The following is a 27,477-nucleotide window of genomic DNA, read 5'->3' on the forward strand; positions in this document are numbered from 1 at the left end:
CCAGGATTTTAGGGCATGGCAGCAGCATCAGGCCAGACACTCCAAGGGAAGGAGCTTCACTCCTGCTGGGCAGGGCTGCATCCAAGAGCATCAACCACCAAGCTTCATTCTTGGAGGAGGAAATTTTATTATCTGCTAAATGCCAGGTGTAAATTCTGTAAATTTGCTTGCACTGAAGTTTCCCATTAGGTCACACAGAGAAACATATGCAGCAGGGCTTAGAAATGCAGCCTAAGAAAGAAGGCCTGATTGCCTATACATGGCAGAAGAAATTTCCCCCCTTCCCCAATGTCTATTTATCTTTTTATTCTACAGAGGGTTGTTTTTATATATTCTGCTATTACCCTCATGTTAATTTTAATGTGTCTTAGAGAAACTCAACGTTCAGTTTCCTCCTTCTGCATCCTGAAAGTCTTCTGGATTTTGAGGCCAGAATTTCCTAGCCAGCATCTCCTTTGCACAAAAAATATTTGTGAGTCATAAGCAGAGTTTCTGAGTGGCCCCAATAAGTTGCTGAAGCTTCTAAAAATATATATGGTAAAAAAATATGCACAGAGGTTGTAGCTCAAGAAGAAAAAGCATTGTGGTTTTGAGTCCTGGGTTCTTAGGTTCCTGAACAACCCCTGCTGTGATCTTGTCTTCTTGGAGGTGCCTGGTTGCTACCCTGGTGGTAGCAGCACCAAGATGCCTCTTCTTTGTTGCAAATTTGTTACATCTTGAAATCCCCTAACTTTAACAGCCCCAGAAAGACTGTACCACCTTATCTATAACACAAAAGATCTTCACCCACAGGACATAATAGGATTAGCCCTCTACCCATCTAGCAACAGAACTCACCACATGCAACCTGAGGAGATCGCATCACCCAGCAAGGCTCAACCAAGCCTGGGACTCAAGACAACCAATCAGAATACATTTCATACACAAGAACAGGAAGCTCTAAGACGGGGGCCAAGATAGGGTATTAATCTTTCTCTCTCTCTCTCTCTCTCTCTCACCTATGTGCTCATTTTGCCCCGGACTTCAAACCATATGTTCCTGTCCACCATTAAACCATTTTTCCAAGCAGTGTCCATGTTTCCAGTGTTTTTCCCACTTGGAACTGAATCCAGATGGACATTTCTTTCAACAATTTGGTGACCAGATGGGACTCCAAACTAACCTGACCAATGGACCTGGCCTGGGTAAGCCTCCCTTGCTGGCACAGACCCATTGAGTTGGTGGGTGGATTTTCCCCAGACCTTGGCCATTTGGAACAAAGGTTTTAAAGGGGTTTTGAATGTTGAGTTCAAAGGCTGATTGGAAAGATGAGTACCTTTCTGTACTTTCTGGATTACTGTAACACGCTCTACATGGGGCTGCCCTTGAAGAGTGTTTGAAGACTTCAGCTGGTCCAGAACGCAGCTGCGCGAGCCATTGTGAGTGCACCCAGGTACACCCACGTCACACCTATCCTCCGCGAGCTGCACTGGCTACCCATTAGTCTCCGGACCCGCTTCAATGTGCTGGTCGTTACCTATAAAGCCCTACATGGCATCGGACCTGGGTACCTGAGAGACCGCCTCCTGCCGATTACCTCCCATAGACCGATTAGATCTCACAGGTGAGGTCTTCTCTGGATTCCATCTGCCAGCCAATGTCAGCTGGCGACTCCCCGGGGGAGAGCCTTCTCTGTCGCAGCTCCAGCCCTCTGGAACGACCTCCCCGTGGAGATCCGGACCCTTACTACCCTTCCGGCCTTCCGCAAAGCCGTTAAGTCCTGGCTGCTCCAGCAGGCCGGGGGGCTTTCGAAATATCCAGCCCCACGGAAACTGTGACTGTTGTGTATTTTAAAGTGTTGTTTTGTTTATTTATCCCCTTCCCTTGTTTATTGTAAGCCGCCCGGAGTCCTTCGGGAGTGGGCGGCATACAAGACCAATAAAGATCAACATCAACACCTCTACATTTTAAATTTAAAAGCCCAGGAAGTGAAAGATAGTATGTGTCTCTGTGTGTGAATGCGCTTGAGAAAAAAATCCCTTCTCTGGATCTTGCTCCCTCTGTGCATTTCCTAACTGCAGAAAGACCAACAGAGTCTGGAGAGCATGGGGGATTTGCCAGAGCACAGGACCTTCTGTAGGTAAAAGGGAGAGAGTGCGTGGGAAGGGGTTAAAAGGCAAATGAGAGGTTCACTCTTGGGTGACTGGCTGAGCACCACTGAGCAGATCCCTATTCTGGAAAGGAGGTACCCATACTCTGAGTAATTTTGCAGAGAGAATCCTCCCAGGCCATTTGCCTGAAAAACTGAGGGCTGACCACAGGTTAGAAGGTACATTCGCCTGTTGGGGGTGGTGTATTCCATGGTTGCAAGAGACCCAAGTAAAAGAAAAGAGTGGAGCCTTGGAGTCTTGTCGCGGACAGTGGGAAGAGCAGACCAGGAAATGGGAAGTTCAGAATCTAGGATGCCACTGAAATCTCCTCAAGGGAGACTGATGGAGACCTGGGTTTGGAACAAATTACCTGTCCGGACAGGAATGAAGAATACGCACGTGGGCCAAGGTATGTGAGAAATGGACTCTGCTCAGGGATGAAGCAAGAAAAACAAATTTGGCTAAATAAAAATACTTAAAAGGGAAATATATAAATAGGAACGTTGGGGAATTTGGTTTTTTTGTTCATTTTTTCTTTCCCTCTCTGTTTTCCATGCAATCACATGATACATTTGTTAAGATCTGTGCCTTCCCTAATTTAACTGAGATTTATGGTGGGAATGACCAGTATCATGTGTGTGAGCCTGAGAGTTTTGTTTTTCCTCTCATTTTCTCCTTGTGTGTGTACACGTGTGTGGGTGTGGGTGTCAAAGTCTTTGTGTTCCCTGGAGGCAAATGTAACTGTTAAATGTCTCTGATCCCTTGGAGAAAAAAAATAAGTACCCATATTTTTCAGAGTATAAGACGCACTGGAGTATAAGACACACCAAGGTTTTGAAGAGGCAATTTTTTTTAAAAAAGTCGGTAGGTAGATAGAGGGAGAGACAGGAAGAGAAAGAGAGAGAAATACAGTAGGTAGGTAGGGAGAGAGAGTAGTCAGGTAGGTAGGTAGATAGATAAAAGGATAGAGAGAGAGAAATAGAGATAGATGGGGAAATAGAGAAATACAGTAGGTACGTAGAGGGATAGAGAGAAATAGAAAAAGAGAGAGAAATACAGTGGATAGGTGGGGAGAGAGTAGGTATGTAGGTAGAGAGAGAGAGTAGGTAGGTAGATAGGTAGGAGTTTGGAAATCTTTCTGCTACCTCTTCAGTGAAGAAATTGACTAATGGGGCATGCCACCTCTCCATGGAATTGGGAGACTGTTGGGTCTTAGTTTCACAGAACAAAAACCAAAAAGGGGAAGCTTTATATCAGGAGTCCTCAAACTACAGCTTGCGGGCTGGATATGGCCCACCAACATGACGTATCCAGCCTGCACAGTGGTAGGATTAAGCCCCGCCCCTCGATTTTGAGCCACTCCTTGTATGGCTGGCTTTTCCCGCCAGCCTCATCATCCCTCCTCCAGCCATTGGCCTTATATGTACCTTGCAGAATCTAGCAGCTGAGCTGTGTACTTCTGTTCATTGCTGCTCACAAAGGTAAGGACGAAGGGCACAGGCTGGACGGTGGGTGAGGGAGGGCGAGCTGGCAGATACTGGTGGTGGGTGTACTGCCATGTGCAGGTAGTAGGGGAGCATGTGGGAGACTGTGGCATCGCAGCCCTTCTGGTGTGTTTCCCGAAGCCGGTCTGGCCTAGGGATCACACGCCACTTCCGGGCCAGTTTGGGCAGAGGCCAGAGAACTTGACAACTCGCCTGAAAAGACGATGGCAGAGCCTTGCAGCTTTTATCTGCCATATGACCTCTGGATAAGGCTCCTCCTCCTCTTCCCTTCCCTTTTCCACAGTGTCCTGTTTGTCCAAACACATAAGCCAGGCAACAATTCCCAGGGAGGTTCCCATACCGAGGAAGCTCAGACAGTAGCTAATGGCTTGCCCACTGCATAAACTGCTCCTGCCCCTTTCAAAATGGCCACCCAGCGCTTCTCTCGGGTGCCCTGGCCCAACAAGCAGCTTTTCTGAGAACCGGGGGAAGGGGAAGCAGACGCGCCAGTGGAGGAGACAAGCTTCGATTGTTTGTCGGTGGGGCTCCAGGAAGAAGGGCTTGCTTTATCCCTGGGCAGGAGCGGCAAGGAGGCAATGGCAACGGCATGAAGAGAAGCCCCGTGACTGGAGACGCAGCCACCAGAGCCTGGAAAAAAATCAGCATGTTTGGCACCACTGGCATGATGGACCTGGGCACTCTGATGAAAGCCCTGGAGGTGGGAGGGGCAGCCGGGTGGTCATTGGCAGGGGACAACACAAACGGGTGACCTGTGAAGGGGCTACAAAAGAAGCGCTCACGATGAGGCTCCTTCCCTAAAGAAAGCGGTACAGCTGCTGACAATTGGAGGGTGTGTACCGTAAGAGCAGCTCCTTGCATTGTGGCTGCTGCAATAAGTATGAGAAGCCCGGCCAATGTTTTGAGCACGGTTAACATCTCCAGCCCAATGAGTTTAGGCCGCCCTGTTCCTATAACCAGCCTTTGCTTTGTGGAAAGCATGCCTTTCCTTCCCCAGACATTGCCAACCTCTGCCCCCATTAAAAGCAACAACCGTAGAGCAAAATCTTCACGCATAAAAAGAATATTGAATTGCTGTGCCAACCACTCCCAAATACCACTCCTTTCCCCTAAGTTAGGACATTCAAAAGGCCTCCCGCCTGTGTGAACCATCGGGTTTTCAGCTTTTCCATGAACAACTGGGAAGCCATTCTGACTAAAGCTTTTGCTGCATTGGGAACACTGATATGGCTTTTCTCCAGTGTGGATCCCCTCGAGCATAATTCTACAATCTTTCCTTTTCCCACAATAGGCAGATCTGTGGATCTTTTCAACCACTGACATAATTGCATTCCCAAGGACCTAAAAAATACTCTCAATTCCTTGTTGGATGGAGCATAGTCACCATTCTCGAACTTCCGGATTGCCTGTAGGTTATCGCTCTCCTGAGGCTTCAGGGAAGCTCCTGAAGCCTCCGGGCGGATGGTGTAGGCTGTTTTCGCTCTCCCAGGTTGCTAAAAAGTATCTGGAGCATGGGGAGGGGAAAAATAGAGTGGTAAAAGTGGGGGACCGCTGGTCATACATACATGTGTGCTGGGGTCGCGCACATGGTATTATGGGTGTGGGCACGCCCAAGCACGCCCTACCTGCTCTCCTCCCCGCTTTTGGCACACAATCCAAAAAATGTTAGCCAGCACTGATACATGTCCTTCCTTCCCTCCCCAACATGAGGTTCAGAGATCTTTAAAGGTAAGAAGGAGGAGGGTGTGAAGTCGGGTGGGGTGGGAGTCAGATGTAACGGGGAGTGAATGACTAAGGGAACTCAAGGGTTAGGATACAGAGCACAAGGGTGTCTTGGAGAACGGGGGAGGCGTATGGATGCCTATGGCAAGCAAGCCTGGCTTTGCGCTAGGCCTCCAAGACTTTTCCCCAGCTCTGAGTAGACAGTGTTCTACCTAGCGACTCGCACATTTGATTAATGGCTGCATCAGGGAGAGCAGGAGAATTTGGGTAATTAAGGAAAGCAATTTCACTTAACAGCCATTGGAACATGCAACCGAAATTCAAGGCCCATAATGGTTATATCTTGAGGACTACTTTTAGGCGAGCTGTGGAATTCTGGAGCTGAAAATCGGGTGAAACCAAGGTAGCTGAAACTCCACATGTGGCAATGCCATACTCAACAGACAAAAGCTCCACCCAAAATTCCTTTTTGAGGAATTTCATTAATTCCGGAAAAGGAAATATACAGAAGGTTCTGCTGATAATCAGAAACTAGTAGTTAACCATTTTCCAATTTCCTTTTCACTCCACTTACAAATTTAATCCTGAGAAATGCTTGAGCAAAATGAACCAGGCCAAAATTCAAACAATCAATTCTCACCTACATTTTCAATGGGAGATCACAAATGAAATCCAAGCATTCTTTAAACTCATCTATATTTCATCATATGGATTACCTTGTGTGCAATAAGGTATGATTCATGCTTGAAGTAATGTCCGCAGACTGGACATTTCAAAGATTTCTCCACGGTGTGAGTCCTCTGGTGTCTCAGCAGGGTGGAACTCAGACTAAAACTTTTCCCACAGTCAGGACATTCAAAGGGTTTCTCTCCTGTGTGAGTCCTCTGGTGTATCACCAGCTGAGAATTCTGACTGAAACCTCTTTCTTTCTTGGGTACTGAGTGCAGCAGCCCTGACAAAACCTCTCCCTCAATCAGGCAATTCAAAGGGTTTCTCTCCTGTGTGAGTCCTCTGGTGTGCCACCATATTGGAATTATCATTAAAGCTTTTCCCACAGATAGAACATTCAAAGGGTTTTTCTCCTGTGTGAGTCCTCTGGTGTCTCAGCAGGCTGGAACTGACACTAAATCTTTTCCCACAATCAGGACATTCAAAGGGTTTCACTCCTGTGTGTGTCCTCTTGTGTCTCACCAGATTAGAATTATAACTATAGTTTTCCCCACAGATAGGACATTTAAAGGGTTTCTCTCCTGTGTGACTCCTCTGGTGTTCAACCAGGTGGGAATTCTGACGGAAACCTTTCCCACAGATAGGACATTCGAAGAGTTTCTCTCCTGTGTGGGTCCTCTGGTGTTTCACCAGGCTGGAATTCTCACTAAAACTTTTCCCACAAACAAGACATTCAAAGGGTTTCACTCCTGTATGAGTCCTCTTGTGTCTCACCAGTTTAGAATTATAACTAAAGCTTTCCCCACAGATAGAACATTTAAAGGGTTTCTCTCCTGTGTGAGTCCTCTGGTGTGTCACCAGGCTGGAATTCCGACTAAAACATTTCCCACAATCAGGACATTCAAAGGGTTTCTCTCCTATGTGAGTCCTCTGGTGTTTCATCAGATTGGAATTATTACTAAAGCTTTTCCCACAGATAGGGCATTCAAAGGGTTTCTCTCCCGTGTGAGTCCTCTGGTGGGTCACCACACTGAAATTATCACTAAAACTTTTCCCACAAATAGGACATTCAAAGGGTTTCTCTCCTGTGTGAGTCCTCTGGTGTCTCACCAGACTAGAATTATCACAACAGCTTTTCCCACAGATAGAACATTCAAAGGGTTTCTCTCCTGTGTGGGTCCTCTGGTGTCTCACCAGGCTGGAATTATCACTAAAACTTTTCCCACAAACAAGACATTCAAAGGGTTTCACTCCTGTATGAGTCCTCTTGTGTCTCACCAGTTTAGAATTATAACTAAAGCTTTCCCCACAGATAGAACATTTAAAGGGTTTCTCTCCTGTGTGAGTCCTCTGGTGTGTCACCAGGCTGGAATTCTGACTAAAACATTTCCCACAATCAGGACATTCAAAGGGTTTCTCTCCTATGTGAGTCCTCTGGTGTTTCATCAGATTGGAATTATTACTAAAGCTTTTCCCACAGATAGGGCATTCAAAGGGTTTCTCTCCCGTGTGAGTCCTCTGGTGGGTCACCACACTGAAATTATCACTAAAACTTTTCCCACAAATAGGACATTCAAAGGGTTTCTCTCCTGTGTGAGTCCTCTGGTGTCTCACCAGACTAGAATTATCACAACAGCTTTTCCCACAGATAGAACATTCAAAGGGTTTCTCTCCTGTGTGGGTCCTCTGGTGTCTCACCAGGCTGGAATTATCACTAAAACTTTTCCCACAAACAAGACATTCAAAGGGTTTCACTCCTGTATGAGTCCTCTTGTGTCTCACCAGTTTAGAATTATAACTAAAGCTTTCCCCACAGATAGAACATTTAAAGGGTTTCTCTCCTGTGTGAGTCCTCTGGTGTGTCACCAGGCTGGAATTCTGACTAAAACATTTCCCACAATCAGGACATTCAAAGGGTTTCTCTCCTGTGTGAGTCCTCTGGTGTCTCACCAGATTAGAATCATTACTAAAACTTTTCCCACAGATAGGACATTCGAAGAGTTTCTCTCCTGTGTGGGTCCTCTGGTGTCTCACCAGGCTGGAATTATCACTAAAACTTTTCCCACAAACAAGACATTCAAAGGGTTTCACTCCTGTATGAGTCCTCTTGTGTCTCACCAGTTTAGAATTATAACTAAAGCTTTCCCCACAGATAGAACATTTAAAGGGTTTCTCTCCCGTGTGAGTCCTCTGGTGGGTCACCACACTGAAATTATCACTAAAACTTTTCCCACAAATAGGACATTCAAAGGGTTTCTCTCCTGTGTGAGTCCTCTGGTGTCTCACCAGACTAGAATTATCACAACAGCTTTTCCCACAGATAGAACATTCAAAGGGTTTCTCTCTTGTGTGAGTTAGCTGATGTATCACCAGGTGGGCATTGCGACTGAAACTTTTCCCACAGTCAGAACATTCAAAGGGTTTCTCTCCTGTGTGCATGGTCTTATGTCTTAAGAGGTGGGAATTTCTAATGAAACTTTTCCCACAATCTCTACACTTATAAGGTTTCTCCATGGAGTGAATCGTCTGATGTATTACCAGGTGAAATTACAATTGAAACTTCTCCCACAGGCAGGATATTGAATGGGTTTTTCTCTTTTATGATTTCTCTGGGGTTTCACAAATTGCAATCATAACTGAAAGTTCCCAACAGTCAGGACATACAAAGCATTTCCCTCCTATGGGAGTGTTCTGGTGTATCACCAGACTTGTGAGTTTCCCATAATCAGGACATTCAGAGGGTTTTTCGTCTGTGTGAGTTCTTTGGTGTCTCTTGAGATGGAAATTTCCCTATGACGTTTTCCCCACAATCTAGATACTCATAGAGTTTCTCCCTGGAGTCAATCTACTGATGCATCACGAGACCTAAATTGTGACTATATTTTTTTCCACGATCGGGACATTCAAAAGGTTTCTCTTTTGCGGAAGTCCTCAGGTGCCTCACTGAAACATTTCCCACAGAAAGGATGTTAAAATGGTTTTATTCCTTTGTGTGCATCCTTTAGTATCTCAAGACCTGGGAATTTCTAATGAAACTTTCACACAATCTGCACAGTCATATGTTTCTCCCTCCTGTGAGTTATCTGATATAGCACCATGTTGCCATGCTCACTAAAGCATTTACCACATTGGGAGCACTTTTGTGGCTTCCCTCCTTTGTGGAGGTGCTTCCATGAACAACAAGGGAGCTTTTGTGACCATAGTTTTTGTCACATTCAGGTAATTTGTGTGGCTTTCCATCTCCTCTTGTGCATAATCAGCTGTGATTTGCAATGTGTGCTTTTCCCACAATAGGCAAATTTATGAAACTTTTGCACCACTGATATTCTTGAGAAGGTAAAAAATATGGACAATGCCTTGTTTAAGGGTGCTTTCATTCAAGCCGTCTTCTTTCTCTAAGGGAGAGGCCTGCATTCCTGTCTCTTCTACATTGCTTTACTATTGATCTTTTCCTTCCAACAGGCTTCCAGATATTTCCCTCTTTTGCTGAATTATAAATAATCTCCCTTCCACTCTCATTTAATTTATCTTTGAATTCTGCATAATGTACTTATTCTTTCTTAATTTTCTCTTTTGTCAAACAGCTGCTGGAGGAGGAACAGATTTGTAAGGTTTTCTGCAGGAAATGGAAAATATTTTGATTTCTGGCTTGATTTTCTTCCCTTTTCAACACTGATTGTTGTTTACAGTTGTCCCGAGTGCTCTTATTGCCATCCTGTTCATCTGTAAGATTCAAAGAAAAATGTAACTTTGTTTATAAAATGGTTAGAGATGAGGTGAAAAAAGAAAAAGAGTGTACACCACTTTTGCTAATGAAAGTCCTCAGCTACAAATAAGGATAGAATATAATCCAACAAGTGTCTTAAACTTTAGAAGAGCTGATTTTAAGAAATTCAGAGCCTAAGCAAAATTTCATGGATAAAAATCCTAAAGGAGAAAACAATGCAAGGACTGTGGGAAATATTGGGAAATCTATATCTATATTTAAAAGAAATACCACTCATGCATTATCACAAAATCTCCAGAACCATAAAGCCTACAAACCTCAAATTTTCCACGTATGTTCCTCTTGGCTTCTAGGTGCTCACTAAGAAAAGATTTTTCGAAATTACCATCAGAGCATTAGTATTTCCCATATTATTATTAACATGCCATCATGCTAACTAGTTCTACTCCCTCCCCTAATCAGAGAAGAAATCTGTTCCAAATGCAAAACACAAACATAGAAGAGGAGATTCAGTTTTGGTTTTACTTTCACAGCAGGAAGCAGCTGTACTACAGAACAGTTGAGCTAACCAATAGCCAGGCTCCTTCCTATCTCCTTGCTCACTAAGCAAATACTGTTTCACTTTCAAACTAGCCCTCTGATGCTAAGGAGTTCTACTTCCCCTCCCCACCTGAAAAGAAATCAATTCCAAACTCTGATGCTAAGAGGTTCTACTCCCCCTCTTCACCTCAAAAGAGGAGTTTCACTTTCACAGCAGCAAGCAGCTTTACTACAGAACAGTTGAGCTAAGCCACATCCAGGCTCCTTCCTCTCTCCTTCTTGTTCACACAGCAAATACTGTTTGTTTCCAAACACCCATCAACTCTCTCACACACTGACAGGACGCTAGCCAGATGAATACTAATGGATGCTGGTAGGCAGAGGCAGATTCCCCCCCCCTTATTTTACTCCCCAGTTCAGAGGAATCTGTTCCTTCTAGTGTAACACCGGTTATCGGGAAAAGAGGCAAAAATGCAGAAAAAGATTTACAGATGGGATTAGGAAAACACAAGTAAGGGAAGCTGCACACAAGTATCATCAAACTCATCCCCAAGTCAGTAGAAAGGCTGTAAAAAAGATATACATCTAATAACCCCTATGCTAATCAGTCACAAATGAGATCAATGCCTTGGACTAATAAGTATTTCTCTAGTTTTAAATTTGAACCTCAGAAATAAACAATAAACTACACAATTCTCAGTATTGTTTTATTTTCCATGCTTCAGCATGATCCGAAAAACATCCAGTGATAAGATATAGTGAGATGAAGTCAAGGCTGAAGCCCAGCGCTCCCCTCCACCGTTTAAACCTTCCCGTGACTCCACCCAATGCCCAACCATGCTCACAACGGTCCTAGCCAAGCCACAAGCTATGTTGGTTTGCCGCCTTGCACAGGTAGCTGTGCTGTGTTTAGGAATGGCAGATTGAGGGTCCTGGGATGAGCTACAGTGGTGGTGCACCTCTCTCCCCTTCAGCCATACTTCCAAGGATTTCCAAGTGGTGATTAATGCTGATAGGAAGCCTTCTGGAGGGCACCAAGATCGTTTCAATGCCCCATGACTAGAGAAGTGGCTGTTCTCATTGTCACCCAGGATTTTGAGAAAAGAGATATTGTTCTCCACAGCAGAGAAAATTGGTTGTTAAGAATCAGTGAGCTGTACGGTGCCTATGAAGCTCTCCAGTAGCTTCTGATGTTCTGCCATGGAGAAGATGGCTATTACATCAATATACCTCAGTGTGAACCAACACCAAAGTTCCTCTCAAGAAGACTGTGTCTGCTGCTGCCTTTTACAGCTACAGGATAATGGAGGGTGATGGTAAAGAATGCTACCTATTGCTGTTCCATTTCTGTAGCGAAGCACGAGTACCCAACTTACTAGTATGATCATAAAAGCCCAGCCCAATACAATATTACTGAAAAGGGAAAACAAGATATCCAAGAAGAATCCAGCATGGTTGCATAAAGATTTATCTGATAAACTGAATGAAAAAAAGGATCAGTATAAAAAATGGAAAGAGGACACATAACTAAGGCAGAATAGCAGCATTTACCCCAAATCTGCAATGTTGAAATCAACGTCATGCTGAGAATGAACTAAAACTTGCAACAAATATCAAAAATCATTTTAAAACATGTATAAAACAAGAAAAAACTCAAGGAAACAGTCAGTGCACTAATGGGAGATGACGGCAAGGAAGTGATGAGCAGTAGAGGCACAGCAGAGCTACTTAATTCATCATTTGCATCTATCTTTAGCAAAAATAAAAAAAATAGCCAAACCTACCAAAACAGAACTGTAAAAGGCAGACTAGGAATACAAATTAAAAAAATGCACCAAGGAACTACTGATGGTTTGAAAAAGACCGGATATGGTTCCCATCTTCAAAAAAGGGGAGAAAAATGGATTCATAAAACTGAAGGCCAATTAGCCTGACATCACTACCTGGGAAGATCTTGGAAAAGATAATGAAACAAAAGATCTGCAAACATCTAGAAGCAAGCAAATATATAACCAGAAGTCAACATGTTATTTCATTCTTACACAAAGTGACTAAATTAACGGACCAATCTAATACATTGTATAGTTGGATTTCAGTAAGGCAGTTGACAAAGTAGACCATAACCTACTTCTTGGTAAATTAGAAAAATATGGGATAGGTACATCCTTCCACACAGATGGATTCATAACTGGCTGACAAACCACACTCAAAGTGTATTCCTTAATGGGACTATACCTATATGGAGAGAAGTAAGCAGTGGGTATCCCAAGGTTCTGTTTTAGTACTCTTTTAATATCTTTGTAAATCCCTTCGATGAGGGAGTCCAACAGGAACACATCAAATTTGTAAATGACTCCAAGTTGGCAGGAATAGCCAACACCTCAGAAGATAAGCTCAAGATAGAGAATCTTGATAGATTTCAACACTGGGCCCTACCTAACAAAATGAAATTCAATGAAGGGGAAACCAAATGTACTGGTATAGAATAGGTTGGCTCAAGTAATAAGAGGAACCTTGAAGTCCTAGTGGACAATCATTTAGATATGGGCCAGCTGTGCATTGCACTGGCCCCAAAAAGCCAATACAATACTAGGCTGCATTAACAGAGAGATAGAATCAAGATCATGTGAATTACTAGTACCACTTTATAAAGAGTAAGACCACACTTAGACAATTGCAGACAGTTTGGTCACCATATCATAAAAAAGTTATTGAGACTCTGGAAAGAATGCAGAAAAGAGCAACAAAGAGGATTAGGGGGCTGGAGGCTAAAATATAATTAAGAGGTTGCAAGAATTGGGTATGTCTAGTCTAGTGAAAGGAAGGACTAGGGGAGACATGATAGCCATCTTCCAATACTTGAGGAGTTGCCACAAAAGAGGGAGGGGTGTCAACCTATTCTCCAAAGCCCCTGAAGACAGGACAAGGAACTGGATGGAAACTAATCAAGGAGAGAAGCAACTTCGAACTAAGGAGAAACTTCCTGACACTAAGAACAGTGAACCAGTGGAAGGTTTTCCCTTCAGAGGTTGTGGGGGCTCCATCCCTGGTGGCTTTTAATCAGAGGCAGGACAGCCATTTGTCTGAAATGATGTTGGGTCTCCTGCTTGATCAGGGCGTCGGAATAGAAGCCCTGCAAGGTCCCTCCCAGCTCTGTCACAAACCCTCCAGTGATGGGAGCCCCCACAACCTCTGGAGGGAAGCCATTCCCAAAGGATCCACCTTCACTCGGAAGAGACTTTTCCAATCTTCCCACCGGAAGGAAAATTGCAGCCACCAGTTTCACAGCGTGCAGCCCCAGTGGGCTTAAATTCGGGGAGGGAAGGAACCTGCAGCAGCAGCAGCTGAGATGCTTCAGCCCAGTTGCTTCTCTGCTTCCAGGACTCTCCTCCCACCCGCCCGCAACTCACCTTCCAGCTTCTGCTTCGACCCTGGAAAGAGCACAAAAGCCGCTCTGCACACCACTCTCCTCCAATGAGTGATCCGGAAGAGGAAGTTCAGCTCTTCCCAAAGGCGCTTTTTTCAAAAGGCAACTGGACTGACTTTCTTCTACTCTTCTCGTCTCTTTCCAACCTTTCTAGCAACACAGTACTCGATGGTTTTAACTCCTTTAAGCTCAACCATAGGTATTAGCCTCTTTCTAGGTACAAGTGTTGCCTGTTTGAGCACCATCTCCAGATAGGAGGCAGAAAAAAACATCCTTCTCCAGTTTCTACCTAAGGCGTTTGCAACAAGTTTCCACTGATTAAATGCTATCAAGTCGTTTTTTGACCGACTTTGCAGCTGAGCCTAGTGAAATAGTGAAATGTGATGTTACTTAGCCTTGTGAAGATTAACTATAGGCCAAGCCCTAAACGTTCATGAAGGTTTTACAGAATTACACAATCAGCTTTCTTAGGGGTGATTCTCAGTGGAGATCAAAACCTCTCTAATACCCCAAAACTTTATGACTGATTTCCTGTGGCTCCCAGGAGTTTAGGGCATGGCAGCAGCATCAGGCCAGACACTCCAAGGGAACGAGCTTCACTCCTGCTGGCCAGGGCTGCATCCAAGAGCATCAACCATCAAGCTTCATTCTTGGAGGAGGAAATTTTATTATCTGCTAAATGCCAGGTGTAAATTCTGTAAATTTGCTTGCACTGAAGTTTCCCATTAGGTCACACAGAGAAACATATGCAGCAGGGCTTAGAAATGCAGCCTAAGAAAGAAGGCCTGATTGCCTATACATGGCAGAAGAAATTTCCCCCCTTCCCCAATGTCTATTTATCTTTTTATTCTACAGAGGGTTGTTTTTATATATTCTGGTATTTCTCTCATGTTAATTATAATGTGTGTTAGAGAAACTCAACGTTCAGTTTCCTCCTTCTGCATCCTGAAAATCTTCTGGATTTTTAGGCCAAAATTTCCTAGCCAGCATCTCCTTTGCACAAAATATTTGTGAGTCATAAGCAGAGTTTCTGAGTGGCCTCAATAAGTTGCTGAAGTTTCTAAAAATATATATGGTAAAAAAATATGCACAGAGGTTGTAGCTCAAGAAGAAAAAGCATTGTGGTTTTGAGTCCTGGGTTCTTAGGTTCCTGAACAACCCCTGCTGTGATCTTGTCTTCTTGGAGGTGCCTGCTTGTTACCCTGGTGGTAGCAGCACCAAGATGCCTCTTCTTTGTTGCAAATTTGTTACATCTTGAAATCCCCTAACTTTAACCTTAAACTGCCTACTATTGACCTCACTCCATTCCTGAGGGTTCTGTAAGGGGCGTGCATAAGCGCACCATTGTGCCCACCATCCCTGTCCTACTGCCCCCATTTATTCATACCCATTTCATTCATACTCATGTTTATTCTTATATCTATATATAGTAATGTTAATGTATTCTATTATGTATCAATATACATACTATTCCCTATTTCTACTTTCTACCTATTTTCTAATCTTTAATGAAGCAACTTCTATCTTAAGTATTCTATATCTATCCATCATCTCTTGCTCTTTTTGTATTTCAGTATTTCATTTTCTCGAAAAATGAAATCTTCTAGGAAATATTAAAAAGGCAGAATATTATACCTCTCTTCATGGGAAAAGGAGAAACATGATCTTGGAAAGCAGTCCTCCAGCTTTGTTAACAGCCCCAGAAAGACTGTACCACCTTATCTATAACACAAAAGATCTTCACCCACAGGACATAATAGGATTAGCCCTCTACCCATCTAGCAACAGAACTCACCACATGCAACCTGAGGAGATCGCATCACCCAGCAAGGCTCAACCAAGCCTGGGACTCAAGACAACCAATCAGAATACATTTCATACACAAGAACAGGAAGCTCTAAGACGGGGGCCAAGATAGGGTATTAATCTTTCTTTCTCTCTCCCTCTCACCTATGACTACTCGGAGGAGAGCCTTCTCTGTTGTGGCTCCGACACTATGGAACAATCTCCCCGTGGAGATTCGTACCCTCACCACTGTCCAGGCCTTCCGCACAGCCCTCAAGAACTGGCTAGCCCGTCAGGCCTGGGGCTAAAGATTGTAACCCGCCCGAATGGTATGAATGTTGTGTTTTAATCATGTATTGTCTTATATGTAAAAGTCTTTTTCCCCCCTTCCTTTGGATTGTGAACCGCCCTGAGTCCCCCCAGGGGACTGCTTTTGCCCCTCCCGAATGCCGAGTGAATGTTGAGTTTTACTGTTTAATTTACTTTTGTTCACATTTCTTTTTGTATTGTCTTACACCCCCTTTCCCCTTTGATTGTAAGCCGCCCTGAGTCCCCTCAGGGAAAAGGGCGGCCTATAAATGTGCAATAAATAACAAAAAAAAAAAATTATGCGGGCTGTGGAATTCTGGGGCTAAAAATCAGGTGAAAACAAGGTAGAAGACTGAAACTCCACATGTGGGAATTCCATAATCAACACACAAAAGCTCCACCCAAAATTCCTTTTTGAGGAATTACACTAATTCCAGAAAAGGAAATATACAGAAGGTTCTGTTGATAACCAGAAACTAGTAGTTAGCCGTTTTCCAATTTCCTTTTCACTCTACTTACAAATTTAATCCTGAGAAATGTTTGAGCAAAATGAATCAGGCGAAAATTCAAACAATCAATTCTCACCTACATTTTCAATGGGAGATCACAAATGAAATTCAAGCATTCTCTAAACGCCTCTACCTTTCTTCATATAGATTACCTTGTGTGTAATAAGGGATGATTTATACTTGAAGTAATGTCCGCAAACTGGACATTTCAAAGATTTATCCAAGGTGTGAGTCCTTTGGTGTTTCACCAAGGTGGAACTCAGACTAAAACCTCTCCCTCAATCAGGACATCCAAAGGGTTTCTCTCCTGTGTGAGTCCTCTGGTGGGTCACCAGCCTGGAAATATCACTGAAACCTCTCCCTCAATCAGGACATTCAAAGAGTTTCTCTCCTGTGTGAGTCCTCTTGTGTCTCACCAGATTAGAATCAGCACTAAAGCTTTTCCCACAGATAGGACATTCAAAGGGTTTTTCTCCTGTGTGAGTCCTCTGGTGTGTCACCAGGTTGGTATTCTGACTGAAACGTTTCCCACAATCAGGACATACAAAGGGTTTCTCTCTTGTGTGAGTCCTCTGGTGTGTCACCAGATTGGAATTCTGACTGAAATGTTTCCCACAATCAGGACATACAAAGGGTTTCTCTCTTGTGTGAGTCATCTGGTGTGACAACAGATTGGTATTATAACTAAAGCTTTTCCCACAGATAGGACATTCAAAGGGTTTCTCTCCTGTGTGAGTCCTCTGGTGTATCACCAGGTGGGAATTCCGACTAAAGCTTTTCCCACAGATAGGACATTGAAAGGGTTTCTCTCCTGTGTGAGTCCTCCGGTGTGTCACCAGGATGGAACTCTGACTAAAACATTTCCCACAATCAGGACATTCAAAGGGTTTCTCTCCTGTGTGAATCCTCTGATGTGTCACCAGGTGGGAATTCTGACTGAAACCTCTCCCACAATCAGGACAGTTAAAGGGTTTGTCTCCTGTGTGAGTCCACTGGTGTTTCACCAGGTTGGAATTATCACTAAAACCTTTTCCACAAATAGGACATTCAAAGGGTTTTTCTCCTGTGTGAGTCCTCTGGTGTATGACCAGTTGGGAATTCTGACTGTAACATTTCCCACAGTCAGAACATTCAAAGGGTTTCTCTCTTGTGTGAGTCTTCTGGTGTTTCACCAGGTTGGAATTATCACTAAAGCTTTTCTCACACTCAGGACATTCAAAGGGTCCCTCTTCTGTGTGCGTGGTCTTATGTCTCAAGAGGTGGGAATTTCTAATGAAACTTTTCCCACAATCTCTACACTTACAAGGTTTCTCCATGGAGTGAATCCTCTGATGTATTACCAGGTGGGAATTACGATTGAAACTTTTCCCAGTCAGGATATTGAATGGGTTTTTTCTCAATTATGATTCCTCTAGTATTTCACAAATTGGAATCATAACTGAAAGTTTTCCAACAATCAGGGCATTCAACGTATGTGAGTCTTCGGGTGTATCACCATGCTAGAATTGTGACTTTCCCATAATCAGGACATTCAAATGGTTTTTCTTCTGTGTGAGTTCTTTGGTGTCTCTTGAGATGGAAATTTCTAATTATGATTTCCCCACAATCTAGATACTCATAAAGTTTCTCCCTGGAGTCAATCTACTGATGCATCACGAGACCCAAATTGTGACTATATTTTTTCCACAATCAGGACATTCAAAGGGTTTCTCTTTTGTGGGAGTCCTCAGGTGCTTCACCAGGAAGGAATTCACTGAAACTTTTCCCACACAAAGGATGTTCAAATGGTTTTATTCCTTTGTTTGCGTCCTTTAGTGTCTCAAGACCTGGGAATTTCTAATGAAACTTTCACACAATCTGCACAGTCATATGTTTTCTCCCTCCTGTGAGTTATCTGATGTAGCACCATGTTGCCATGCTCACTAAAGCATTTACCACATTGGGAGCACTTTTGTGGCTTCCCTCCTTTGTGGAGGTGCTTCCATGAACAACAAGGGAGCTTTTGTGACCCTAGTTTTTGTCACATTCAGGTAATTTGTGTGGCTTTCCGTCTCCTCTTGTGCATAATCAGCTGTGATTTGCAATGTGTGCTTTTCCCACAATAGGCAAATTTATGAAGCTTTTGCACCACTGATATTCTTGAGGAAGTAAAAAATATGAACAATGCCTTGTTTAAGGGTACTTTCATTCAAGCCATTTTCTTCCTCAGATGGAGAGGCCTGAATTACTGTCTCTTCTATGTGGCTTTACTATTGATCTTTTCCTCCCAACAGAGTTCCAGATGTTTCCTTCTTTTGCTGAATTATAATCTCCCATCCCCTCTCATTTAATTTATCCTTAAGTTCTGCATAATCTTATTCTTTCTTAATTTTCTCTCTTTTGTCAAACAGCTGCTGGAGGAGGAACAGATTTGTATGGTTTTCTGCAGGAAATGGAAAATATTTTGATTTCTGGCTTGATTTTCTTCCCTTTTCAATGTTGCTTGTTGTTTATAGTTGTCCAGAGTGCTCTTATTGCTCTCCTGCTCATCTGTAAGTTTAAAAAAAATGTAACTTTAATTGTTTATAAAATGGTTAGAGATGAGATGAAAAAAGAAGAAAAGTATACACCACTTTTGCTAATGAAAGTCCTCAGCTACAAATAAGGGCAAAAAATACTGTCTACAACCCCTCTGGTGATATCCTTGCTCAAATAGTCCTCAGTTAACCACAATTGGAATTGATATTTGTGTCACTAAGCAGCTCAATCATTAAGCACCATGTCACATGAAAGTGCTAACTTACATCTGTTCCTCTGTAGTTTTTAAGTTAATTACTGTGGGTTGTTAAAGGCAATTTCATATGACAGCGATTTGCAATTTCCTGCCAGTATAACCACTGATGTTGCTTGTCAGAAGCTATTTGGGAAGGTCACATCATATATGTGCAACTATTGGCAGACCCTGAATTGGTGCAACTCCTTTTCCTGCATCTTCAAAACCACAGTCACTGCTGACATGTGGTCACGGAACAAGTGCTGGGATTAACACAAATTTTGTGAACCAGGTGCACGTCTGCTTCTAATGTGCCATAGTAACTCTGAAGGGTCACGGAAGAAGTGGTAAGTGAGGACTCCCTGTGCAACCAAAGATGGATTAAGCACAATTGAACCTGGCTAATACATCGATGGGACAGGAAATGCCATACTTATTGGAAAGACATGGAAATAAAAAAAAATTGTAAATTTTATTCTTCTGGCATTTTCAATATGTGTGGATTACATACTGTATTAAGAGAGCAACTTCAAGATAGGGGAGACTTTAACTACCCTGATATCAACTGGGAGACAAAGTCTACAGCAAGTAGGAGATTGAATAGATTCCTAAACAACTTAGCTGACAACTTTGTTATCCAAAAAGAAGAGGAGGGAACTAGAGGAAAAACTATACTCAACCTAATTCTTACTAACAGAGAACCGATAGGAGTTGAAATTGTTGGGACCTTGGGTGAGTGACCACGTCTTACTGGAATTCAATATAATGCAAACACAAGCAATAGAATATAATCCAATGAGTGCCTTAAAATTTAGAAGAGCTGGACTTCCTGTGGTGACATCATCATGCTTGGAGCTGAGGAATGGGAGCTCTCCTAACCTCTAACTCTAACTTCTTTGTTTGGGTTCATTTGTGAGCGCTATGGATCCTGAAGGGACCAGCAGATTACAGGGAAAACTCTGAAGACGCTGGGGTGATAAGGCAAATCCCCCAGCGAGTAGGAGAAACCCACTAAACGGACGAGGATCTATCCTGCCATTTGGTTAGGACCGTAGCAATGGCGACCGCATAAGAAGGAAGCAGAGAGAGAAAGCAGTTCAAATCGAGACATCTGTTACTATTATTGACAACCCAAAGAAGTGGAGGACAACGTGAAATTGGCAGAGAGGGTGAGTTGGAAAGAAAGAGGCTCTGGGAAGGAGACTGTTTTTGCAGTTCAGAATTTTGCCGAAAAGAAGTGAAAGCATAGGCACTGAGTTGGAATTGACAGCCTGAATAACTTGAAGGAATTGACCATAGTGAGAACGAAAACCCGGCATGGACAACAGGAGTAGAACATAGTAACTGCCGAGAAGACTTGGAAGGCACAGAAATGATTGTTTAACAGTCGAGTTGGTGGTTGACTTTTTTTTTCTTGCTCTTCCTTCTACTGCTTTGTTTATCCCAAAGAATAGTTGAACTTACAAGTATTTGGTATTTATTTGCCTCGGAATTTGGAATGGTGCCAGAGACAGTAGAGAGAGGACTGCTTTTGAATGATTAGTGGGCGTCTTTATTCAACCCACTTTATTTTCCTTTCCTGCTGGACTTTTATTAACGAACAGTGATACTGAGGAGAGGGTGACATCTAGTGGATTATAAATTTAAACCGTGAAGTCTGATGCAAGAAAATATATACATAGGGAGAAATTAATTACTAGCATTGAATAACTGTATAACTGATACAATTGAGAGACATCTATTTGAATAAGATAACGGTGTGATATATAAATCTATGATATATAATAATTAAGGATCAAAAAAAGATTAGAATAATACATAGGAACATTTAGATATTGAAACATGATATTAAGGAAGGTTAAGGAGAATTGAAAGGAAATATCAAAAACGTAGATGACAAAATTGAAAGGATACAGAATGCCTTAGCAATGAATGAACAGAAAATCCAGAACATCTAAAAAAAATAGAACAAACAGATCAGAAGATGGAAAAAATGGAGCTGGAATGTAGACAAGTTAATAAAAAATTAGAGATCAATAATCTGACTTGAAAATGAAAGAGCTGCATTCTACCAAAGATTCTAAAACATACCGGAAGAGAAGGAGGAAGACCTGAAAGGAAAAATGATCAAAATCTTCACCGAAATTTTACAGAGAAAAGAACAAGAGTTGAGAGGGAACATCGATAAAGCTTTCTGTGTGCATATTAACTATGCCAGAAGACATAGGCTCCCAAGAGAAGTGCATGTAAGATTTGCTAAAAAAACAACTAGAGATGAAGTGTACAAAAAAACCAGAGAAGGGACCATTACATTACAGGGGAAAGAGTTGATCATGCTTAAACAGATTCCACGGAGAATTTGGGAACAACATAGGCAATACCAATTTTTAACAAATCAGTTAAATAAAAACAGAATAATGTACAGATGGTTGGTACCAGAAGGGGTACTGGTATCTTGGCAAGGAAAAAGATATAAGATAGAGAATATAGAAGAAGCACAGAAATTCTATGAAGAATACTGCAAAGGGGAAGAAGAACAAGGAAGTCAAGAGGAACTAGAAAGTAGAAGTCAAAAGGAAACCTCAGGAGACAAGGAAAGAAACAGGAGAGAAGAACAGAGGCAAGAAAGAGAGAGAGCAGAAAAGGAAGGCGCGAGAGGGAAAAGTCAGATACAAACCAGAAGCAACAAAAAACACCCCATCTAAAGATGGACCAGGAAATAACAATTATTTCGATAAACTTGAATGGACTGAACGCACCAAAAAAAAAGAGCGCAGATGTTTAATAAACTTAAGAAACTGAAGGTATATATAACCGGTATACAGGAAGTGCATATTAAAAGGGAACATAGAAACTTACTGGAAAACAAAAAACAAGGAAATTATATACAGCACTGGCAGATTAAAAAAAAAGAGGGATAGCAACCTATATAAACGAAAAAATAAACTCCAAAAAAGTCTACTCTGATGAGGAAGGCAGGATGCTAATGACTGAATTAGAGACAACAGAAAAATGATATTATTAATAGTCATATATGCACCAAATCAGAAACAAGAGGAATTCTATAGGAAATTACACAACAAAATAAACAGATTAGAATATGAAAACATTTGCTTAATTGGGGATTATAATGCAATAGTGGATAAAAAAAATGGACTATGAAAGCAAAAAGAAAAATAAAACAAAATAAAATACATTACCCAAATCCTTTTTTGAGATGGCAATGGAATATAAACTAAATGATATTTGGAGGGAAAGGCACAAAACAAGAAAGCAATATGCCTTTTATTCAAATCCCCATCAGTCCCTATCAAGAATTGACATGGCTTTTTTTCTTTCTTTATATATATTTTTTTTTCCTTGGTTTATTTTACTTTTATCAGATTAAACAACACCCGAATAAAGGCATACACCAAGGAGGGAGGTAGAGGGAAAGAAGAGGGAGGAGTAAGGAAGGAGTAAGGGGAATGTAAGGAGGGCGTGTGGGGAGTAAGGGGAGAAGGAAGGTTTGAGGGGAAAGGGAAGTAGGAGGGGAGTGTTAGAGGGAGAAAGGAAAGTTGGAGAACTCAAGGGTTAGGATACAGAGCACAAGGGTGTCTTGGAGAGCGGGGGAGGCGTATAGATGCCTATGGCAAGCAAGCCTGGCTCTGCGCTAGGCCTCCAAGACTTTTCCCCAGCTCTGAGTAGACAGTGTTCTACCTAGCGACTCGCACATTTGATTAATGGCTGCATCAGGGAGAGCAGGAGAATTTGGGTAATTAAGGAAAGCAATTTCACTTAACAGCCATTGGAACATGCAACCGTAATTCAAGGCCCAAAAGGGTTATATCTTGAGGACTACTTTTAGGCGAGCTGTGGAATTCTGGAGCTGAAAATCGGGTGAAACCAAGGTAGCTGAAACTCCACATGTGGCAATGCCATACTCAACAGACAAAAGCTCCACCCAAAATTCCTTTTTGAGGAATTTCATTAATTCCAGAAAAGGAAATATACAGAAGGTTCTGCTGATAATCAGAAACTAGTAGTTAACCATTTTCCAATTTACTTTTCACTCCACTTACAAATTTAATCCTGAGAAATGTTTGAGCAAAATGAACCAGGCCAAAATTCAAACAATCAATTCTCACCTACATTTTAAATGGGAGATCACAAATGAAATCCAAGCATTCTTTAAACTCATCTATATTTCATCATATGGATTACCTTGTGTGCAATAAGGTATGATTCATGCTTGAAGTAATGTCCGCAGACTGGACATTTCAAAGATTTCTCCACAGTGTGAGTCCTCTGATGTCTCACCAGGGTGGAACTCAGACTAAAACTTTTCCCACAGTTAGGACATTCAAAGGGTTTCTCTCCTGTGTGAGTCCTCTGGTGTATCACCAGCTGGGAATTCTGACTGAAACCTCTTTCTTTCTTGGTTACTGAGTGAAGCAGCCCTGACAAAACCTCTCCCTCAATCAGGCAATTCAAAGGGTTTCTCTCCTGTGTGAGTCCTCTGGTGTGCCACCATATTGGAATTATCATTAAAGCTTTTCCCACAGATAGGACATTCAAAGGGTTTTTCTCCTGTGTGAGTCCTCTGGTGTCTCAGCAGGCTGGAACTGAGACTAAATCTTTTCCCACAATCAGGACATTCAAAGGGTTTCTCTCCTGTGTGTGTCCTCATGTGTCTCACCAGATTAGAATTATAACTAAAGTTTTTCCCACAGATAGGACATTTAAAGGGTTTCTCTCCTGTGTGAGTACTCTGGTGTTCAACCAGGTGGGAATTCTGACTGAAACCTTTCCCACAGATAGGACATTCAAAGAGTTTCTCTCCTGTGTGAGTCCTCTGGTGTCTCACCAGGCTGGAATTATCACTAAAACTTTTCCCACAAACAAGACATTCAAAGGGTTTCACTCCTGTATGAGTCCTCTTGTGTCTCACCAGTTTAGAATTATAACTAAAGCTTTCCCCACAGATAGAACATTTAAAGGGTTTCTCTCCTGTGTGAGTCCTCTGGTGTTTCACCAGCTGGGAATTCTGACTGAAATCTTTCCCACAGATAGGACATTCAAAGAGTTTCTCTCCTGTGTGGGTCTTCTGGTGTCTCACCAGGCTGGAATTATCACTAAAACGTTTCCCACAATCAAGACATTCAAAGGGTTTCACTCCTGTATGAGTCCTCTTGTGTCTCACCAGATTAGAATTATAACTAAAGGTTTCCTCACAGATAGGACATTTAAAGGGTTTCTCTCCTGTGTGAGTCCTCTGGTGTTTCACCAGGTAGGAATTCTGACTGAAACCTTTCCCACAGATAGGACATTCAAAGGGTTTCTCTCCTGTGTGAGTCCTCTGGTGTTCCACCAGGATGGAATTATTAATAAAACCTTTCCCACAATCAAGACATTTAAAGAGTTTCTCTCCTGTGTGAGTCCTCTGATGTTTCACCAGGCTGGAACTCCGACTAAAACATTTTCTACAATCAGGACATTCAAAAGGTTTCTCTCCTGTGTGAATCCTCTGGTGTCTCACCAGATTAGAATCATTACTAAAACTTTTCCCACAAATAGGACATTCAAATGGTTTCTCTCCTGTGTGAGTCCTCTGGTGTGTCACCAGACTGGAACTCCGACTAAAACATTTCCCACAATCAGGACATTCAAAGGGTTTCTCTCCTGTGTGGGTCCTCTGGTGTTTCACCAGATTGGAATTATTACTAAAGCTTTTCCCACAGATAGGGCATTCAAAGGGTTTCTCTCCCGTGTGAGTCCTCTGGTGGGTCACCAGCCTGAAATTATCACTAAAACTTTTCCCACAAATAGGACATTCAAAGGGTTTCTCTCCTGTGTGAGTCCTCTGGTGTCTCACCAGACTAGAATTATCACAACAGCTTTTCCCACAGATAGAACATTCAAAGGGTTTCTCTCCTGTGTGAGTCCACTGGTGTGTCACCAGGCTGGAATTCCGACTAAAACATTTCCCACAATGAGGACATTCAAAGGGTTTCTCTCCTGTGTGAGTCCTCTGGTGTCTCACCAGATTAGAATTATCACTACAGGTTTTCCCACAGATGGAACATTCAAAGGGTTTCTCTCCTGTGTGAGTCCACTGGTGTTTCACCAGGTGGGAATTCTGACTGAAACCTCTCCCACAATCAGAACATTGAAAGGGTTTCTCTCCTGTGTGAGTCCTCTGATGTCTTAGCAGATTATTATTAACACTACAGCTTTTCCCACAGATAGGACATTCAAAGGGTTTCTCTCCTGTGTGAGTCCTCTGGTGTATCACCAGGCTGGAACTCCGACTAAAACATTTCCCACAATCAGGACATTCAAAGGGCCTTTCTCCTGTGTGAATCCTTTGGTGGCTAACCAACCTGGAACTCAGATTAAAACCTTTCCCACAGTCAGGACATTCAAAGGGTTTCTCTCCTGTGTGAGTCCTCTGGTGTTTCACCAGGTGGAAATTCTGACTGAAACCTCTCCCACAATCAGAACATTCAAAGGGTTTCTCTCTTGTGTGAGTCTTCCGGTGTTTCACCAGATTAGAATTATCACTACAGCTTTTCCCACAGATAGGACATTCGAAGGGTTTCTCTCCTGTGTGAGTTCGCTGATGTATCACCAGGTGGGCATTGCGACTGAAACTTTTCCCACAGTCAGAACATTCAAAGGGTTTCTCTCTTGTGTGAGTTTTCTGGTGTTTCACCAGGCTGGAATTATCACTAAAGCTTTCCCCACAGTCAGGACATTCAAAGGGTTTCTCTCCTGTGTGCATGGTCTTATGTCTTAAGAGGTGGGAATTTCTAATGAAACTTTTCCCACAATCTCTACACTTATAAGGTTTCTCCATGGAGTGAATCGTCTGATGTATTACCAGGTGAAATTACAATTGAAACTTCTCCCACAGTCAGGATATTGAATGGGTTTTGCTCTTTTATGATTTCTCTGGTGTTTCACAAATTGGAATCATAACTGAAAGTTTCCCAACAATCAGGACATACAAAGCATTTCTCTCCTATGGGAGTGTTCTGGTGTATCACCAGACTTGTGAGTTTCCCATAATCAGGACATTCAAAGGGTTTTTCGTCTGTGTGAGTTCTTTGGTGTCTCTTGAGATGGAAATTTCTAATGACGTTTTCCCCACAATCTAGATACTCATAGAGTTTCTCCCTGGAGTCAATCTACTGATGCATCACGAGACCTAAATTGTGACTATATTTTTTTCCACAATCGGGACATTCAAAGGGTTTCTCTTTTGCGGAAGTCCTCAGGTGCCTCACTGAAACATTTCCCACAGAAAGGATGTTAAAATGGTTTTATTCCTTTGTGTGCATCCTTTAGTATCTCAAGACCTGGGAATTTCTAATGAAACTTTCACACAATCTGCACAGTCATATGTTTCTCCCTCCTGTGAGTTATCTGATATAGCACCATGTTGCCATGCTCACTAAAGCATTTACCACATTGGGAGCACTTTTGTGGCTTCCCTCCTTTGTGGAGGTGCTTCCATGAACAACAAGGGAGCTTTTGTGACCATAGTTTTTGTCACATTCAGGTAATTTGTGTGGCTTTCCATCTCCTCTTGTGCATAATCAGCTGTGATTTGCAATCTGTGCTTTTCCCACAATAGGCAAATTTATGAAACTTTTGCACCACTGATATTCTTGAGAAGGTAAAAAATATGGACAATGCCTGTTGAAGGGTGCTTTCATTCAAGCCGTCTTCTTCCTCTAAGGGAGAGGCCTGCATTCCTGTCTCTTCTACATTGCTTTACTATTGATCTTTTCCTTCCAACAGGCTTCCAGATATTTCCCTCTTTTGCTGAATTATAAATAATTTCCCTTCCACTCTCATTTAATTTATCTTTGAATTCTGCATAATCTACTTATTCTTTCTTAATTTTCTCTTTTGTCAAACAGCTGCTGGAGGAGGAACAGATTTGTAAGGTTTTCTGCAGGAAATGGAAAATATTTTGATTCCTGGCTTGATTTTCTTCCCTTTTCAACACTGATTGTTGTTTACAGTTGTCCCGAGTGCTCTTATTGCCATCCTGTTCATCTGTAAGATTCAAAGAAAAATGTAACTTTGTTTATAAAATGGTTAGAGATGAGGTGAAAAAAGAAAAAGGGCGTTGGTACTTACCTGATACGCCTCTTCTCATAGTGGGGGGAGGAGTATCCAGGATGGGTGTTGACTTTGTCCTCTCATGATTGGATGAGTCAGATAAGCTCTTTGGGTAACGCCCCCTGGCCAGCAGGACTACCCATTCTTTTGACGAAGAGCTCCATCCGACTCGTTGCACCATTCATTCCAGACTCTTAATTCAGTTCTTAGCTTTTATCGTCTTCAACATCAATATTTATATAACTTCATAAAACTGTGAACATAAAACTTAGTCGTACAAACATAGTCAGGGAG

The 27,477-nt window shown here is 42.4% G+C and overlaps 4 protein-coding genes across 4 annotated transcripts in view; all 4 read right to left on the reverse strand.

Moving 5' to 3' along the window:
• The window catches only part of LOC148047608 (uncharacterized), a 90,625-nt gene that overhangs the window by 53,457 nt on the left and 9,691 nt on the right, over positions 1-27,477 (reverse strand). The window lies entirely within an intron of this gene.
• On the reverse strand, positions 5,497-7,986 carry LOC148047611 (uncharacterized). Its single transcript, XM_087708092.1, has 2 exons — positions 7,973-7,986; positions 5,497-7,742 (listed from the first exon to the last, which is right to left on the reverse strand). Exons 1-2 carry the CDS (start codon positions 7,984-7,986, stop codon positions 6,323-6,325), a joined length of 1,434 nt encoding a protein of 477 aa, XP_087564218.1. The 3' UTR covers positions 5,497-6,322.
• On the reverse strand, positions 15,961-17,952 carry LOC106546664 (uncharacterized). Its single transcript, XM_087708425.1, has one exon. The coding sequence runs from the start codon at positions 17,633-17,635 to the stop codon at positions 16,682-16,684; it is 954 nt and encodes a 317-aa protein (XP_087564551.1). The 5' UTR covers positions 17,636-17,952; the 3' UTR covers positions 15,961-16,681.
• Positions 18,095-25,958, reverse strand: LOC148047612 (uncharacterized). Its single transcript, XM_087708415.1, is given in 3 exon segments — positions 18,095-18,848; positions 23,275-23,482; positions 23,484-25,958. Coding segments are annotated over 3 exon segments (2,691 nt in total). The 5' UTR covers positions 25,910-25,958; the 3' UTR covers positions 18,095-18,791.

Source organism: Thamnophis sirtalis, unplaced genomic scaffold (assembly GCF_051295495.1).
Source record: "Thamnophis sirtalis isolate CommonGarterSnake01/CBP01778 unplaced genomic scaffold, rThaSir2_p1.2 scaffold_3, whole genome shotgun sequence".
NCBI lineage: Eukaryota > Metazoa > Chordata > Lepidosauria > Squamata > Natricidae > Thamnophis > Thamnophis sirtalis.

What these genes read in the sequence shown, in the direction of transcription:
- LOC106546664 (XM_087708425.1), bottom strand. Translation starts at nt 17,635, where the DNA reads ATGGAGAAACCTTGTAAGTGTAGAGATTGTGGGAAAAGTTTCATTAGA.